This window comes from Corythoichthys intestinalis, chromosome 20 (genome assembly GCF_030265065.1).
Source record: "Corythoichthys intestinalis isolate RoL2023-P3 chromosome 20, ASM3026506v1, whole genome shotgun sequence".
Taxonomy (NCBI): domain Eukaryota; kingdom Metazoa; phylum Chordata; class Actinopteri; order Syngnathiformes; family Syngnathidae; genus Corythoichthys; species Corythoichthys intestinalis.
The window spans coordinates 30,909,824-30,929,663 of record NC_080414.1 but is presented as its reverse complement, the minus strand read 5'-3'; the positions used below and the strand labels follow the sequence as shown (position 1 = coordinate 30,929,663).

The window sequence follows — 19,840 nt, the reverse complement described above, 5'->3', positions numbered from 1 at the left end:
GCACCGAATTTTAAGGTGCATTAGTAGTAGTTGTTGGGGTTACATTATGCATCCAGGGTCGCCAACCCAAAATGTTGAAAGAGCCATATTAGAGTAAAAAAATAAAAAACAAATATGTCTAGAGCCACAAAAAATTCAAAGCCTTAAATATGCCTTATAATTAGCCTTATATAAGCTATATTAGCCTACTATCAAAATGACTAAGTTGGCTAAAAGTACATAATGGGCATTCATGATTACCATATTTTCCGTACTTTAAGGCACACCTGAAAGCCTTCAATTTTCTCAAAAGCCGACAGTGCGCCTTATAATCCGATGTGCCTTATATATGGATCAATATTGGTGAATCATGGCATGTCATTCCATTTTGCTCAGCTCTATCTTGTGGATGTATGACGCAATTCTAAACACCACTACTACTACTACTACCACTACTACTACTACGCCTTATAATGCAGCACGCCATATACATGAAAACCGTTTTAAAATAATAAATAAAGAATATATATATATACATATATATATATATATATATATATATATATATATATATATATATATATATATATATATATATATATATATATATATATATATATATATATATATATATATATATATATATACAGTGGTACCTCTACATACGAATTTAATTCGTTCCAGGACCTTGTTTGTAAGTCGAAATGGTCGTATGCCGAGCAGGATTTTCCCATAGGAATACATTATAATTCCATTAATTCGTTCCAAAGCCTAAAAACATACACTAAATTCTTAATAAATACTGCTGGCACTGTTACAAATGGCAATTAAACATAGAAAAACAAATAAGTTATAAATAAATAATTCAGAATAATATAAGAAGAAGAAGAAGAATTAATAATTATTCCTGAAAATAATGTAACAAATCGGATTCTAATATGGCGGACACTTTTTACTGTCCCTGAACGCACCGCGAAGGTGACGTCTCCAGTGAGATAGGTCGGTGCGGTAGAGATAATACTTTCGTTTTCCTGAGAGCAGTCAACTGCTTAAGACAATGAGCGTTTTGTGTTGGATAAGTTCTTAAATAAATGATAAAAACGTGACAAAGCTGGCGATTTCCTTGGCAATGTTACCACAATAATAATTGTCACCTTAACTTATAAATAGTGGCGAACGGTGGTCATAAGAGGATCATGGAGCTGTATTGTTGAGCCAGTTCAGGGACGCGCACCCCAAGCTCATATTTTTCTATAACTTGCATCTTCATTTCAAAGGTAAGCATCACTTTTTTCCTTGTTTCTCCAACTGTATCAACTTTTTTTGAAAACTGTGTTGATTTCTCACATAAGAAAATCCACCGTGGGTTCGTTTGCAGTGCTGTCATGTCGTCGTATTTCGAGCAACTCGTCGGATGTAGAAACAAATGGCGGCTCAAATTTTACGTCGGATGTCGAAAAGATCGTGTGTCGAAGTGATCGTATGTAGAGGTACCACTGTATATATATATATATATATATATATATATATATATATATATATATATATATATATATATATATATATATATATTTTTTTTTTTTTTTTTTTTTTTCCCTGCAGTGCATCCTGTATCGAATGACACAACGTAATTACTATGTTAAGTTTAACTTCATTGCAATATTAATGCATTAGAAGAATGTTGGTGTCATTTACAGTGGGGGAAAATAAGTATTTAGTCAACCACCAATTGTGCAAGTTCTCCTACTTGAAAAGATTAGAGAGGCCTGTAATTGTCAACGTGGGTAAACCTCAACCATGAAAGACAGAATGTGGAGAGAAAAAAAAAAAAAAAAACAAAAACAGAAAATCACATTGTTTGATTTTTCAAGAATTTATTTCTGAATTAGAGTGGAAAATAAGTATTTGGTCACCTACAAACAAGCAAGATTTCTGGCTGTCAAAGAGGTCTAACTTCTTCTAACGAGGTCTAACGAGGCTCCACTCGTTTCCTGTATTAATGGCACCTGTTTTAACTCATTATCGGTATAAAAACCACCTGTCCACAATGTCAGTCAGTCACACTCCAAACTCCACTATAGCCAAGACCAAAGAGCTGTCGAACGACACCTGAGACAAAATTGTAGACCTGCACCAGGCTGGGAAGACTGAATCTGCAATAGGTAAAACGCTTGGTGTAAGGAAATCAACTGTGCGAGCAATTATTAGAAAATGGAAGACATACAAGACCACTGATAATCTCCCACGATCTGGGGGTCCATGTAAGATCTCACACCGTGGTGTCAAAACGATAACAAGAACGGTATGCAAAAATCCCAGAACCACACAGGGGGACCTAGTGAATGACCTACAGAGAGCTGGGACCACACTAACAAAGGCTACTATCAGTAACACAATGTGCCGCCAGGGACTCAAATCCTGCACTGCCAAACATGTCCCCTTGCTGAAGCCAGTACATGTCTAGGCCCGTCTGCGGTTCACTAGAGAGCATTTGGATGATCCAGAAGAGGACTGGGAGAATGTTTTATGGTCAGATGAAACAAAAATATAACTTTTTGGTAGAAACACAGGTTCTCGTGTTTGGAGGAGAAAGAATACTGAATTGCATACGAAGAACACCATACCCACTGTGAAGCATGGGGGTGGAAACATCATGCTTTGGGGCGGTTTTTCTGAAAAGGGACCAGGACTACTGATGATCTGTGTGAAAGTAAGAATGAATGGGACCATGTATCGAGAGATTTTGAGTGAAAATCTCCTTCCATCAGCAAGGGCATTGAAGATGAGACTCTTTCAGCATGACAATGATCCCAAACACACAGCCAGTGCAACAAAGGAGTGGCTTCGTAAGAAGCATTTCAAGGTCCTGGAGTGGCCTAGCCAGTCTCCAGATATTAACCCCATAGAAAAACTGTCGAGGGAGTTGAAAGTCCGTGTTGCCCAACGACAGCCCTAAAACATCACTGCTCTAAAAGGAGATATACATGGAGGAATGGGCCAAAATACCAGCAACACTGTGTGAAAAGCTTGTGAAGAGTTACAGAAAACGTTTGGCCTCCGTTATTGCCAACAAACGGTACATAACAAAGTATTGCAATGAACTTTTGCTTTTGACCAAATACTTTTTTTCCCATCATGATTTCCAAATAAATTATTTAAAAATCAAACAATGTGATTTTCTGTTTTTTTTCCACATTCTGTCTCTCATGGTTGAAGTTTACCCATGTTGACAATTACAGGCCTCTCTAATATTTTCAAGTGGGAGAACTTGCACAATTAGTGGGTGACTAAATACTTATTTGCCCCACTGTATGTCCTCCTACAGAAACCATAGTAAAACTAAAAATATATTTCCCTCCCCCATCTTTTTCCATTTTCAAAACATTTTTGAAAAAGCTCCAGGGAGCCACTAGGACAGTGCTAAAGAGCCACATGTGGCTCATGACCCCTGCACTAGAGGAAGTAGCGTTAAAGGGAATGTCATGAAATGGTTAACTAATATTGATCCATATATACAGGGTGACCCAAAAAAAAGTTTACACTGCCATAATACAACTTAAATGCCATGTTTATTCATCTTAGAAATAGAATTGAATCCCAAATTATACATTATTGTAAAGAACATGTACAGTACACTCTATTTTTCTATGTGTCCTCCCTTAAGTGTCACAACAGCCTCCAGGCGCCTGCGGAACACTTGACAGGTCTTCTTTATGTAGGATGCTGTCATCTTTTCCCAAGATGGTAAATGGTAAATGGTGTTATACTTATATAGCGCTTTTCCACCTTTCAAGGCACTCAAAGCGCTTTACACTATCTAACAATGGACCTCTCCAAGGCTGACACAGAAGTTTGTGGCTTCTTACAGGCACTGTCCTCCACAGTTGCCCATATGCTATAATCCAGGGGATTGAGATCTGGACTCTGAGGTGGCCACATATCACATTGTCAATCAACTTTTTGGTCCGCACAGATCGTCACTTCCAGACACAGGTTTTCGTGAGGCTGTTCCAGTATCTTTCAGCTTCTTTTTAACTTTGTAGACTGCACATCTGGATATTCTCAGATTTGCTGCAATCTCAGTAGGTGTCAGACCGGCACGCAGCAATTCAGGTACAGCTAAAGTTTTCTTCATTTTCAGCAGAAGCACAGGAATTGTAGAGACGAGAGATTACCAGCTGCATTGAGTGACCTTAATGTATCACTTAACCATGACAACCTATTTAGATATGTTTCAATGGCTTTTAAACAAGCAGTCAACTGAGTGTAAACTTTTTTTTGGGTCACCCTGTATGGCACATTATATTCATCCATATATATTATTATAGAATTATAAGGCACACTATCGGCTTTTGAGAAAATTGAAGGCTTTTGGGTGCGCCTAATATTGCGGAAAATACCGTACATAAAAATTGGTTGAATATAACTAGCTAATATTGCCTGAAACACCTCAGAATTCTTCCTGGTACCTCTGACAGCAGTCACATATAAATAAGTACATGTGAACAAGTTCCACTGACACCCAAACAACCATTCATACTCACATGCACACCCATAGGCAATTGGCAGTCATTAATTAGCCAAACATACACATCTGACATAGCCTTGATGGTCTGAACCACAGTGCAGTGCTGGTACTACAGTAGTACGAAAAATAATAAGAACCTTTTGGAATTTCTCACATTTCTGCATAAAATAACCATCAAATGTGATCTGATCTTTGTCAAAATCACACAGATAAAAAAAACTGTCTGTTTTAACTAAAACCACACATGTATAGGTTTTCATATTTTAAAGAGGATAGTAGGCAATGACAGAAGGGGGGGAAATAAGTGAGTGAACCATCACATTTAATATTTTGTGCCACCCCCCTTTGGCAGCAATAACTTCAAACAGACGCTTCCTCTAGCTGCAGATCAGTCTGGCACATCGATCAGGACTAATCTCATTCATCTCGACAAAACTGCTGTAGTTCAGTCGGATTCCTGGGATGTCTGGCATGATTTGCTGTCTTTAGGTCTGATAAACATTTGGTGAATTCATTCTTCCATTAAAAGATTGCAAGTTGTCTAGGCCCTCCACCATGCTTCACGGCGGGGATGAGGTGTTGATGTTGATGAGCTGTTCCATTTTTCCTCCATACATGACGTTGTGTGTTAGTCCCAAACAATTCAACTTTGGTTTCATCAGTCAACAAAATATTTTGCCAAAACTTCTGTAGAGTGTCCAAGTGCCTTTTTGCGAATATTAAACGAGCAACAATGTTATTTAGACAGCAGTGGCTTCCTCGGTGGAGTCCTCCCATGAACACCATTCTTGGCCATAGTTTTACATATAGTTTATGTGTGCACAGAGATTGGACTGTGCCAGTGATTTCTGTCAGTCTTTAGCAGACACTCTAGGTTTTTTTTTTTTTTTTTAACCTCCCTGAGTATTCTGCGCTGAACTCGGCGTCATCTTTGGGGAACGGCCACTCCTTGAGAGAGAAGAAACAGTGCCAAACTCTCTCCTTTTGTAGACAACTTCTCTTACTGTCGATTGATGAACATTCAGACATTTAGAGATGGTTTTATATCCTTTCCAAGCTTTATACACATCAACAATCCTTGATCGCAGGTCTTCAGACACCTCTTTTGACCGAGCCATGATGCACATCAGACAATGCTTCTCATCAAGACAATTCTTAGCAGGTGTGTGTTTTATACTGGGCAGAGCAGCTTTAGACCACTCATCAGTGATTGGGCACACACCTGACTTAAGTTGTTTGGTAAAAATTGGTTTCAATTGCTCTTTAAGTCTCCTTAGGCAGAGGGTTCACTTACTTATTTTTTCCCCCTCTGTCATTGTTTGCATGCTATCCTCACTAAAATATGAAAACCTAGATCAGATCACAAAGAGAAAGATCAGATCACATTTGATGGTGATTTTATGCAGAAATGTGAGAAATTCCAAAAGGTTCAGATACTTTTTCATACCACTGTATACTAGTACATTTGTGAAAGACAGTGTGGAAAAATAATATTTCAGGCCATCACTCACCAATGTGTCCAACTGATTTTGCTAATGGTGTGGAGGTATTATCAAAGTCCTCAATGGTTTCATATAGGGAATGGGATATCCGGCGTTCATGGTTATCCTGAAGGCTGGAAGATTGTATTGGATGGCCATGCATAGATTGGATGCCAGGGACCTCCTACAGAAAAAAAGGAAATGACTATGATTCTAAGGCAGAATTGTATATGCACAATGACCTAAAGAATACTAGCACAGCGCTATCATTATATGGTGCTTTAAAAATATGTACATTTTGATGGCAGTAGATCAGTCTGTAAGGAATTGGCCATTTCACTTTCTAACATAATGCTGTTTTCCAAATCATATTAGAAAAACTGATATTAGCTTGTGTCAGTATTGTCATGTTTGGCAGTTTGAAGCGGATCCTGGGGTGAGTTGACCTGGACAAAAGATGATAAAAATGAAAATGGATTTCCAATGGGCCAATTGACAGCAGTCTCAAATCATTTATCCAGTGACATTTGTCAGGTACACACTTTGTACGCTTTCTGGTAAGACTACATGTCTTTAAGGTTTAGGGATACATTAGTAAGTACTGTATTTGTTTTCGGACATTGTTTTTAGTACATAATTTCTCACTCAATAAAAAGACTCTTAACACATACAATATATACTGTACTGAGATATGTTTAGTTTGATAATAGTCCTGCTGTAGTTAACCCCATTTGATCTTGTATAGATATTAAATACAATATATTACGGTACTGTTTTCAGATTTCATCGAGTATCACGCAAAAATAAACTGAATGGTTTGGAATAGCCAAAAAGGTTTATAGGGCTGCCAGAAAAACAATATAAAAAGGTCCCAGAATAGAAATTTTCTACAAAGAACTCCCTTAAAACATGATACCCGATATCATGTTGACTCTATAACTCAACCATGCTTTAAACTCGGAGTCTCTGGATAATATTGATGTCCAACAAGACAAGAGTAATAAAAAACATGGCCACAGAAAAAAGAGAGCGAAAGATGAAGAAAGGGAGTATTTGGCAAACACTGTGATGAAAGTTGTAAACTGCATGTTCAACCAAAGGTTGCCCTAAAATATGCGTGTTACTTGAATTTGATTTATTTATTTATTCATTGAGTGTATTTTATAGGAACTGTGGACATGGATGAACATCTATTATGACACATCTGGAAAAAAATGCTAATTTACATCTGCAGTCCCTCGGCAGGTAACGGAACAAAAAGACACAACAAGACATAAGAAAGAATAAGAGTTTACAATAAAACACAACACAGTACAGTAAATTACTAAGAAGTTAAACGTAAGTGGTTACAGGACTGGTTTACTTTCAACCACTGCTTGAGGTGAGTTTCGAAGGTTTGTAATGTAGGACAGTCCCTGATGGCGAGTGGTAGACTGTTCCAGATCTTGCTGGCCTTTACAGAGATAGAGTTTTGACCAAAGACTGTTTTTTTTTTCTGAGTGGGACCTCACAGTCCCCTCTAGAGGAGGCCCTGGTCCCGAGACTGCTGTGAGCACTTTTGTTATTTATATATTATTTTTTACGAGTCTGAAGTGGGGCAAGTCCATGTAACACCTTGTACATAGAACAAGCCATTTTAAACTCTTTGAAATTCTCAAGGCTGAAAAAAAAATACTTTTTTAAAAATGTTACAAACATGGAATGACATTGGTTTTCTGGCAAGACCTTTCACAATTTTTTATAGAGCGATTCTATGGTATTGCATGTATTTACACCTGCCTGTTCCCAACATGTCATGCAATATTCAATGTGTGATAAAATAATTGAATGCAGAAACAGTCTTACAGCCCCAAAAGTTATAAAAGGTCGTGTTTGTTTAAAACTGTTCGGGTTGAATTTCTGTATTACGTAATCTTAATGTGGCTCTCAAAAGACAGTGCGGAATTAAGTGTCACTCCAAGGTATTTGAATTCAGAGACAATTTGTCATTCCTGTCCTCCCAAATATCCAACAGTCGCTTTGTGAACATCATACAAACAGTTTTAGTTGTGTTTAGTAGTAGGCAAGATTTGTAAATTCATTCATTTATAGAAACTATGTCAAAGGGATCCATGGATAGAACTACTTTTAGTTCTTAAAAGACAAACATTATGATGAGTTAAAATAATTTGATATTGAAACCCCTCTTGATGTTTTCGTTTTTATAAAGTTTGTGAGTTAGTTTAACTAGTAGGTCGCCATTGTTGTTGACGTCGCAGGGCAGTGATGTCACATGGTTACGCTGCTGGGCTTCAAGAGTATGACTCTAGCGACATTCATTTATTCGACATTCACTCATTTATTTGAACCCGAGAGGAACACTAATAAGCATGACAGCGCTGTTGATATTTAACAAAACGAGCAGCAAACGCAAAATGAACAGGAAAGACTGAATGAGACAAGAAAGAGTAGGGGGGGAAAAAACGGTCTTCTGTCAAAATGTGTACAACGGTGAAACGTCCTACAAAAGGCGAATTTGACACCTAAAGTGCTACCGTGTGCGGTCAGCTTGTTTTGTTTAGATGCATACAGACAGAACATACTACAGATTCGTTAAAATACTTAAACACAGTAATATCCAATAAGGGTGGTTTAAATATGTTTCGTGACCCATGTGGTCAACAAATCAACAACCTGCTTTAAAGCTAAGCCTGTCGCAATATGCAATAATTCTATTTATCGCGCGATAAATAAAAAGAAAGGTGGTCATTTTTCCGCTGTGATTTATCGCCTCTACACGCGAGGCGGCAGACGTGCTGTTAAAAGTTCGGATTCCTCGTTACCAACTGCGCAAAATGCATCTTCGTTCCAGGTCCGGCAAACACTAGCGCCGGAGCCAATCGTTCCCATTATATCCTATTGTTCAACGTATACCGGCCGCGTCAGTTCTCCGGAGTGACTGTGGACCATCTACGGCGTGCCGGTGTTGTTGACGTGTGGGCGCTCCCGTCAGGAGTGACATTTCACGCAGGGCGGCTATTTTTTGGCACAACGGCGGATATTTACAATGAAGTCCGCCAAAACATTGTTACCGACTTGGCTGCTACGAACAACCTCGCTTTGACAACGAACAGCTGAATGAAATTAAGGGCGATGTGCTTCAAACTCGTCCTGTTTATGAAAGTCGATTGTCATATGTTGGTGTTGTGTAGTAATGAGCAGACGTGACGTCAGCGGCATTTGCTAACTTTTTTAATGCGCCCACACGCTAGATATCATGAAATGGCAAACTAGATGAGCATTAAATGTATTGAATCGGATTGAAAATCGTGTCCCCCGTATCGAAAATTGTACTGAACCGTGACTTAACTGTATCGTTGCATCCCTATGGAACACCACTGCAGAAGCTATGACGGGAAAAGTTTTCATTTGCCTAAATGCTTAAGTTATTAAGTGCAATTTTGTTATATTTTTCTTAAACACATTTTATTTATTTTGTGTTTCTGTATCAGTATTGTTGTTATTTACTTAAGAGGCATGGTCTATTGTTTTTAGTTGTGATTTCTTAAAAAGTATTTTTGAAGTTAAGAGTAAATATTTATAGCGTTTAAATGGGTGTACTTGATCTATTAATATATACTGTATTCTCACTGTGTTATTGTAAACTGGTAAAAATGGGGGGGGGGGGGCAGTAATATCGCATATCGCAATAATTTATGAGAATAATTATCGCACACTAAAATTTGTTATCGCGTCAGGCCTATTTAAAGCTACCACAAGAAAACACATTACTTAAAAGTATGAGAGGGAAACACATGCAAAAAGTATTTTGAGGCAATGAAAAGGTAATGAAAGACTCAAAAAAAATGAAAATAAAAATAGTGAGTACTCACTGCTTTTAACCGATCAGCGCATGTGTTGAACGTCTTATGTGTTTCTAACAACATATTTTAGTAAAAGAGAACAATTGTGGCTTATTAGAGCCTACAAGTCTTTAAATTCGAGGTTTGAGAAGTTTGAGATTTTGGGAGACAATTACTGAGTCATGCTCTTTTAATTTCAGAATGTTTAATGAGGTTGAAAAAGTGGCACTTTACCTGAAAAACATTGATGGCAGAGAAGAGTGAATGGCATTGAGTTTGTGTGCAATAAATGAATGCCTGGGTCAACACATACTGCATAATGTATAATACAATCACAGCCAATGGCAGCAGTCATAAATACATAGACCTGCCTCGATGGTTGACATTCAGTGAGGTTTTAAATTTGTAAAATGAAGATTTATTTGACTTGCTTGACATCCTATCACTCAATCTCATCAGGCGGTAGTTTGACATGGAGAAAAAATATGACAGCAGATCCAATGTATATTCCAACCCGCTAAGAATGTCCATACCAAGAAAACATAAGAACTATAACTAATCCATCCCTCCGTTCATTATGAAGACAGATTATATTTACACGTGTCATGGGATCCTATCCGATCTGACAATTGGCAGGAGGTGAGGTACATCCTTATATAGTTTAAAGTCAATTGTAGATAACTAGTACATGTCAGAAGAAATAAATTATACTTAATGAAGCCATCAACATCACAGTTTGCGTAATTTTAAACATATTCATAGTATTTTTAGTGCAAACAGGTGACAAATGATGGTGTGTGTACATGTGGGGGGGGGGGGGGGGGCAAAAACAATTAAGCCAATCTCACTTTTGTGTATCTGGTTTTAATTGAGTCTATTCTGTGCGTGCTAAAATTTAATGACACTGACAATGTTTACCATCTTGGGGAAATTTACACCGAAAGCAATGGTGTCCAAGTAAAAGCACGAGACTGCAGAAATTACGACGCCAGGGTAGTAATCAAACATTTAGTTCTTCACCAAGAGGACCCCTTCAGCAATTGCATTATTTAGCACAAGCATCAATTAGCCACAACTCTGGCCTCAGGGAAGTTGTTTGCAGGAAATGGAATGAGTTTTTCTCCTTATTTTGGGACTGCAATGGCAGGTGGATATGGTCAGTAAACACTGTGATCAAATCATGTCATGTGAAAGGCAGAGGTGCAGTTCCCTGTGGGAAAAGAATTGGGCTGTGTATAAAAATAAAAATCCTATTTTTAGTGCGGATTATCCTAAAGGCTTACTGAGAAGGAAGCCAATTACAACTGTGCTTGATTCCATATCCACTAGCCATTTCACAGATGTATGCATGTATTGCCTGATATTTCTCTGTGGCAGTGTTTATCACAAATTCATAGGCAGATTGTTTTAGTCATTGTCAGCATTTCTTTGACCTTCAGCTGCAAGAAAGGAACGGGAGTGTTGACAAAGAGTCTTAAACTGTCACCTAAGGCTAATAATGTCAAGTCTGTTGCCATTTACTGGCCTTGTAGCCGAGCTTCATCTTGTTGCCAGAGCCTTAATCCAGTCACCTCTACCATAATGCTGTAATTACAGTCTTAAAATGCTGCATCTTGCTCCAGGCAGAAGCATCATCTCTACAGGCAGATGCACCTCACTTTCATCCATTTATTACACCTAAGCTTTTTTGGCAAAACATCTATTTGGCCAAATCAACAAAAACATCCATAAATACACACACACAAACTGAGTACAACAGTAGGACATGTGAGCATTAGCAGTGTATCATTTGTTCATTCCATATTTATTTTAGAATCCAAAATCCCTAACCCTTTTCAAATCAAAACCTGAAAACAAATGGCTTTTATTTTTTTTTCTCATGAAGGTCAGTCACTCTCTACTGGGTGCTTCTTTGATGGGTGAATCGAGCAGCACAATGGCTAATGATTTACAGTTATTATTAATATTTGTTATGGTCAACTCTGTGAACAGGTTTTAAGATTCACACGGTTAAAGACTGGCCTCACTGAAAAAAAACGTTCAAACTTCCAGGTCAAAACACATCAAAAGCGACACAAACAAAAAACAAGTAGAACAAAAATACCATGATAATTCCGTTCTCTCATAAGCCCCTTTCACACACATATTCCAGTAAATTCCCATGTAAAGTGACGTGGGATTTACTCGCGTCATTTCTTCAGCTATCCCGGGAATGACGCGGGTTGGACACTTTCACAGACTTGTCCTGTGTTGCCCACTGGCACTCTCTGTGCGTGGAGGACTGCTGACCCGAACATTAAGTCATTTTTGGTCGGCGTCGGCTGTCACATTCTGTTGGTCAGATCGTTTTTGTTACAGAGCCGGTTGTGGAAGCGTTCCCGATGTCGTAACTGCAACCACTTCAAGATCATCAGGACTGTATTTAAGCCCAGGCAATCCAAGAGAAGGGTTCCGAGATATTAACTTGCTGGGCGACATTTGACACCTTGTACTCTCGAATTTGGCACATTTGCTAGCTTGTTTGTCTGCCACCCTTGTTTTGAAATCCCCTACGTTGTGCAGGTATTTGAGTGTATATGCTTTGTTGTCTTATCGGCTCTCTGCCTACCGCTTAGCTTAAGATTATCGATCCCCATCGACCTATTGTCAAGGACCCATTGTGTTATTCTCCCTTTTCCGCGATCGCGTGGATTTTTGTTTGTATTTAATAAACCCTTGAACACTTCCTTCTGTTTTTTTTTTTTTTCTGATTTGAGGCCCAGCCTTGTTTCCGCAGTTGTGCACCCTAACATCGGCAATAAAATAAACCACACATATTTACGTCATCAGCCATCGTGCTTTAACGCATGCTTTCACGCACACCGCTTCCCGGAAAAGTCCCGGACATTATACTAAGGCGTGAATCGGTAAATGTCCACGTTTTTTCTGTGTCAGTCAACACAAGAAATTGCTTTCACATACAAGGGCTGCCCCTTTAATTCCCGGGATTTAAACGGCATTCAGGTATATGTGAAAGGGGCTATTCTATTTTTAACTTTTAAAAAGCGAAAAATAGGCCGTTATTTCTTTTCCAATTTTTGATTTGAAATTGAGAAATAAGATAACAAGTCGTTATCAGTTTTCCCAAATTAGCTTCTAAAACAGATATGAAATTAACAAATGATACATTCATAGAGCATACGTTTTTGGTTCCATTACACAGTCTCAAAAAAGTTTATTTTATTTTTTTATTTTTTTATTTTTTCCCTTTATATAAAAAGTGTTTTGGCATTTTTGGAAACATTTTTTCCAGTGGATGAAATGGAGAAAAAGAAGAACAATACAATAAATAAATAAAAATAGCTACTGTTAATAGTAAAACCTAAAAAATAAAAAAAAATAAAAAATAAAAAAAACATTCATTTTACAAACATTTTGTCCAACAAAGTGTCATGGACACAGTAAATACCACATATATATTAATATTAAATATTTGTCAATAAACTCACTGGCCATTACTTAGATTCAGGCAATGTACTGAAATAGAGCACTGAGATTTCAAGCCTACATTAGGATTTACTATTGATACTGTGATATCAAGAGACACGTTGACATTAACACATTATTTATTTAATTAATTAGGCCATTCCACAGATCTGTGTATACATGCATTAGGAAAAGACAGCAGACTAAAATGTCTTTTTATACACAAAAACAATGTGTTTTATTATTTGTTTTCATTCTGTTTGGACACCAAAATACTATGCTGGCTATGTTACCAGATACTGATGTTTCAGCAGTGTAGTACTATACCAGGGCCGAGAAGCCCTCTGAACGACCAGATTCAATACATTATTTCTCAATTGGTCCTATTGAGTTTCCCCTGCTTCGCCTAAACGAGTTAATCCTCAGAGAGCAGGCTGGGAATTCATTGGGCGGGAGCACTAAAATTGTATTTCTGCTACTCTGCTTTTGCTACTTTTCCACAATATTTTTGCAACACAGTGCAAACTGCATTTCCCAGAATCCAACAAACAACCGTACTGTCATTTAACTCATTTGACAAATATGTGTACCTGAAATCACCCACGAAAATGGGTAAATTACATATTCAGTTTGTGGAAAATGGAAAAAAACAAGTACGCAATCGCCGTCAGTGTAGTGGTCTGTATAGCAAAGTGCTTTACCGAGCACCTGGCATGTGAAAGGGTCCGTCTCTAGATGTGGCAATGATTGACCAGTCTAGAGTGCTGTCTGTCACTTGCCCTTTGCTGGCTGCAATAGGTTTCAACTCCCCACAGCCTTGACGGGATAAGCAGTATGTATAGACCTTGATTGATGTAAAACCAGTACAGAATGTCCATTTAGGTAATCGCAGTGTTGCCATGGTTACCTGCATTGTGGCAAGGCTAGCTATGGACAATGTTACTGTGTGCAGTTCTTTTTAGTACATTTAAATATGTATACAGCATACCATAAAATTAATGAAAGAATGGAAAAAATAAACTGACAAATATTTGTTAAATCAATGCAAGATGACACATAAAAAAAAATATAAATAAATAAATAAATAAATAAATAAACTTAATAGTTAATTAGTAGTTAGTTAATTTACAGGTAGTCCCCAGGTTCAACGTACTCGACTTACGTGATTTCGACTTTACAACACCGGAGTCTCATCCGCCATTTTGTCTCAAGGTAATAGGGAGAGCACATCATCCCTGTGCTCCAGGCCCTTCACTGGCTTCCAGTCGAGTTTAGAATTAAATTTAAAATCCTCTTTCTTACATTTAAGACCATTAATGGTTTGGAGCCATCTTATCTCACCGATGCTCTGGTTCCATACCGCCCCAACAGAACACTCCATTCTCAGAATGCAGGTCTACTGGTAGTTCCCAGGGTTTCTAAAAGTACAGTAGGCGCTAGAGCCTTTAGCTACCAAGCTCCTGTTTTATGGAATCAGCTTCCAGATAGTATTAAAGAAGCCGAGACAGTCTGTACATTTAAGATTAGACTAAAAACGTTCCTATTCAACAAAGCTTATGGTCAGGCTATTTCAAATCGGACTAGCCTCATAGTTCAGTCTAAGCTGCACTAGAAGCTATAATGCTGGGGGAAGTACAGCCACTGAGTCCTATCTCCTTTTTCTCACTCTACCTACCACTTGTTTCACTTTATTTCTATTTTCTAATTTTAAGATCTAGTTGACTAGTCTCTTCATCACTACTCACCCGGTGTCCCCTATTTTTCAGCCGCAGGCTCCTGACTATCCGGACCCCTGGCTGGATGGACGTCCTCGTAACCCCCCCCCCCCACCCCCCCCACCCACCCCACCGCCCCCGTCTCATCTGGCTAGATGGACCTCCTCTTGTTCACTTACTCAATTGCATCTTTACAAACTGTAACTCCGTTTGCTAATTCTCATTAGCAGTCCTGGTGCATCTTGTCCATCCGTCCTGGGAGTGGATCTCTCTGTGACTCTGTGTTTCTGACTGTGTATCATACATCCTCTGCAAAGCCCTTTGAGACAACCTTGTTTGTGATACAGGGCTATATAAATAAAAATTGAATTGAATTGAATTGAATTGAATCACTACACGTTGCAAAGTTGTTCAGCTTGACAGACAGCAAACAAAGCAAATATGGTTTTTGAAGCTTTTTACGTCCTACACTTTTGCCAACTTGTAAAGCTGTAACACACATACAATATTTAAACTTACTGTATGTTCAAAAGGTCACACATTTTATTTTAACAATGAAACACTTGACACAAATCAATTAGAGTTCAAATATCCATCTAGTAAGGTCACTATGTAAAGATCAAATTAGCCATATTGTCCTAACAAAAGTCTGCTAGCTTAATGGCTATGAATGCTAATTTATTTACAATTCTCATAGCAAATCGCTCAGATATAACTCCACAAACTGTAGCTCTAAACATAGTTGCATATTCATACGCAAATATTTATTAGCTGAAACAACTTACAGCCCGATGTGGGCCAAACCAGAGCTGCAGTTGTCCTTTATCCATGTCAGACGAGTCTCCTCCTCAGTCATACAAGGCGACAGTCCAGCCAGATTCAATGCTGCCACCAGAGGGCAGTGTATCCTCTACCATTAAACAAAATACAATACCTTACAACTGGGTAGTTATTTTGAGATTTGGGGGTACCAATAGGGTTAATTCCGATTTACGCGGAAATTCAGGTTACGTCGCCAGTGTAGGAATGGAACTCGTTCATAACCTGTATTAAAGGGTACCGCGGATAGAAATACATGTAGTTCTTTAAAGATACATTTTAGTAAGAGTTATAATAATTTGATATTAAAACTCCTCTTAAAGTTTACATTTTAATACAATTTATAAAATTTTAAATAAAAAAATAAACTAGTAGCTCGCCATTGTTGTTGACGTCGCAGGGCGGTGACGACACATGGCCACGCTGCCGTACTTTAGTGTCACTCTTTAACTATGTGAGGTAGTGATTTAAATACACCACAATGTTTCAATGGCGAGTTTTGAATTATTAAGAGATCAAGCCAATGAGTGCGTTCTGTCCCGCGACTGATGCCGAAGTTTCCTGTTTAGTGTGGACCCATTGTGATTGACGTTCATTTGAGTGTTGTCTTCACAACAAACAAGACTCATGATAATGGCTCCCAGCAGTGTATTTGTTGAGCTAAACGAGTTGCTAAAATGTTTAGAGTTTGACCAAAGTCTGAGTAAGTTTTATTTGTATTTTGTCATGCCACGTCACTTCCTGTTTTATTTTGAAAGCTTCACCCTCTTCATAGTCGCGTACTTGCCCTTCCTCTTGTCATCTAATCACCTATTGTTTCCACCTGTTCCCCATTACCTTGTGTGTGTATATAATGCCCTAGTTCCCCTTGTCTTGTGCAGAAGTGTCTTTCATGTAAGGTCAGTCACGTCAGCCTCTCGCCATAGCCATCATAGTTATTCTGTACATTATCCTCCATTGGAGTGCTTTGTGTTTGTAACTTTTGATCCTAGCCAGCTTGAATTTTTCCTCCTTTTGGAGCGCTTTATGTTTTTGCATTACCTCCCGTTTGGAGCGCTTTGTGTTTGAAACCTTATTTTGTTTCTAGTCATCCTGACTCATTTCTCCGTTGGAGTGCTTTTTGTTTGTGCTTTTTTTCATCCCCGCATGTTAGCGGAAGAACCTGTGTTTTCAAAATACATTTTTGCCTGAACCTCCGCAGCTGAGTCCGCCTCGTCATCTCGGCCTGACATATTTTGCATTTCTAATTTGATTGTGAATTTGTGTATGGTAATTCTCTTTGCATTGTTGTTTAACTGTGTGAGAATAGGGCCTCATTAATACGGATTGAGACACTTTTCTTTTTGTGAACATTATTTGAGAGATATGAATATTATTTTTGTTGTATTTTCATTTCATGATACATACATGTATGTGTGTTGTGAAGGAGGTGGCGAAGCTTATGCCAATCAACGGCGTTGTCAGACCTATGAATCTGAACGCCTCTCCTTTCTCTCTGCCTAACACCACACGGTGGATTAAAGGAAAACTACGGTGTCAGTCAAAGGACAAAACGTGCTCATTGGCTTGATCCCTAATTAATTTAAAACTCGCCATTGACACCTTGTGGCATATTTAAATCACAATCTTACATAATTAAAGAGTGACACGTTTTTTTTGTTGTTGTTGTTTTTTTTTTTTTAAAGAGTGACACATTGAATTTCAGCCTGGCCATGTGATGTCACTGCCATGCGACATTAACAACAATGGCGATCTACTAGTTGATTTTTTTTTTACAAATTTTATTGAAACGAAAACATTAAAAGGGGTTTTGATATCAAATTATTATAACTTGTAGTAAGATTTAGCTTTTAAGAACTACATGCCCTTCTATCTGTGGTTCCCTTTGATATTTTGTCAAAAACACATATTTATAGCTACACTAAATGCATTATGTTAGCCAGTATTACATCCTTTTAAATTCTAAAGCAACAGTGGTCAGCTCAATACTAATAAAAGCATAATTTACTAAACCGGGGTTTTGATTGATAGCTCTCTCAAGATTTTATCGATCCGCTTCTCTCTCGTCCGAGAGTACGTCCTTTGTTAGGGCCGGCAACTTCCTTCCCCCTTGTCTCTTTACATAAATGTTTTCTGACAGACTCCAGGGCTATTGGACTGCATTACAAACAACCCAGTGGCAGTCTAACGACACTGTTTATGTTAATGGTTGTGCTCCTCACAGGCTCGCTTCTATTCACACAACAGCAGGTTGCAAACGCAAACGCAACAAAGGTCAGGTGTGGTGAAATACTCTATAAAATAAAACCCCTGACCCTTCAACCAGAAAAATAAAAAATAAAAAAAATTCTGCTTTTAATCAAATACGCTCTATGCCCTGTCAAAAATATCTAAGTACGTAAAACCTACAGTGCGGGACAAAAGTATTGGCACCCCTGCAATTCCCCTGAATTTTTTCTTCTCAAGTCCTCAGACAGTTCTTTGGTCTTTTTTCTTTTCTCCATACTCAATGTGGTACACACAAGGACACAGGACAGAAGTTGAGTGAACTTTAATCCATTTTAACTGGCTGCAAATGTGATATAGTTATTGCCACCACCTGTTATGTGCAACAGGTAAGTAACAGGGGCTGTTAATTACACAAATTAGAGAAGCATCCCATGATTTTTCAAAGGGTGCCAATACTTTTGTACATTTTTTGAGTTTTGTGTAAAATGATCATATTTAATTGTTTTTTTCATTCTCTTTTGTCTTTTTTCATTGAAAGAAAAATAAATGAAGATATCTTTGCTAAAAAACCTGAAGTGCTAGACAAAATATGTGAGTAGAGTTAAGCAAATATGTTGTCAATACAGCCAAAACCTGTGAAATATGATGTGTAAGAATGTTGAGAATGTGATTTGTAAGTGTGCAAGAGACAAGTGATGCAGGGTGATGGATCTGGGTTTATGCGCAATGTTGAAGTTCTGAGTAATGGTGGCATACAAAAAGCAGATGGAGTCAGTTTGTCAATAATGTCTGTCAGTGCAGGAGATCTCTGACATTAAATAACACCGCAAAAGAGTGGACAGGCATGGGTTTATGTTCTGTGGTCGATTAAAATCAGTGCCAGCACGGAGCATATTCATTATCAGGCTGTCTACTTTCAGATGGATATACTATATGTATGATTAATTCCATGGAGGGACATGAACTGTGGCTGTGTGACAAACATTAAATGACGTTAACTGAAACTTCTTGGTAAAAAAAAAATAAAAATAAAAAATAAAAAATAGACAAACTAAATTTAAAAAAATTACCAAATTAATTTGGAATATATTCATTGGAACAATAATTGATTGATCAATTGAATATGTTATAAAATTAATTGCATTGATTACGATCAGGTGAATACAACATGTACTGAGGGACAGTTTGTGCCCACCATCACTGCATTTATGGCACCATTGCCCTGAATGTAGATAAATGTAGCTGTACTAATAATATGACTGTTTTAACACTATAAGAGAGTAATGTAAATTCCCATTAAAGTCAAAAACAGACCTTATTGAAGAGCAAGAGTTTGAGTCGCGAGGATTTAATCTGCTTTGAAAATTGGCCTAAAAATTAAAAACCATTAAGATGTGTACAGCAAAACGAATAAAGCCAATGCACTAACAGAATACAATTTTTAATGCAACCTTTATCATTTTAGGTTATTCACAGTTCACTGTTCATTCATTTTATCAATCCAACCAATTACATTTTTTCCAATCTCCATTGAAATTGTTTTCATGTTTTTCCTCTGCTTCACCATTTTCATCTCCACTTTATGAGCAGTAGAAAATTGCTGTAATTCATGTAGTCCAACTTTATTAACAAATTTCATTTGGAAAAAAAAAAAAACATGAGTCATGTCCACTGTCATGTTCCATCCAGTGTCATTAGAACAATTATTTGCTGTGGTCTACTGTTATCTGTCAAGCCTATAACATTATTTTAACCAGTGTAGCTGGGAAATACAATGTGAAA

The 19,840-nt window shown here is 37.8% G+C and overlaps 1 protein-coding gene across 1 annotated transcript in view; it reads right to left on the bottom strand.

The window, feature by feature from the left end:
* Positions 1-19,840, bottom strand: part of LOC130909013 (partitioning defective 3 homolog) — a 660,821-nt gene that overhangs the window by 287,058 nt on the left and 353,923 nt on the right. The window contains exon 16 of the mRNA XM_057825056.1: positions 6,019-6,172. Within this exon, the coding sequence (XP_057681039.1) occupies positions 6,019-6,172 (154 nt within the window). The remainder of the gene's footprint in view (positions 1-6,018; positions 6,173-19,840) is intronic.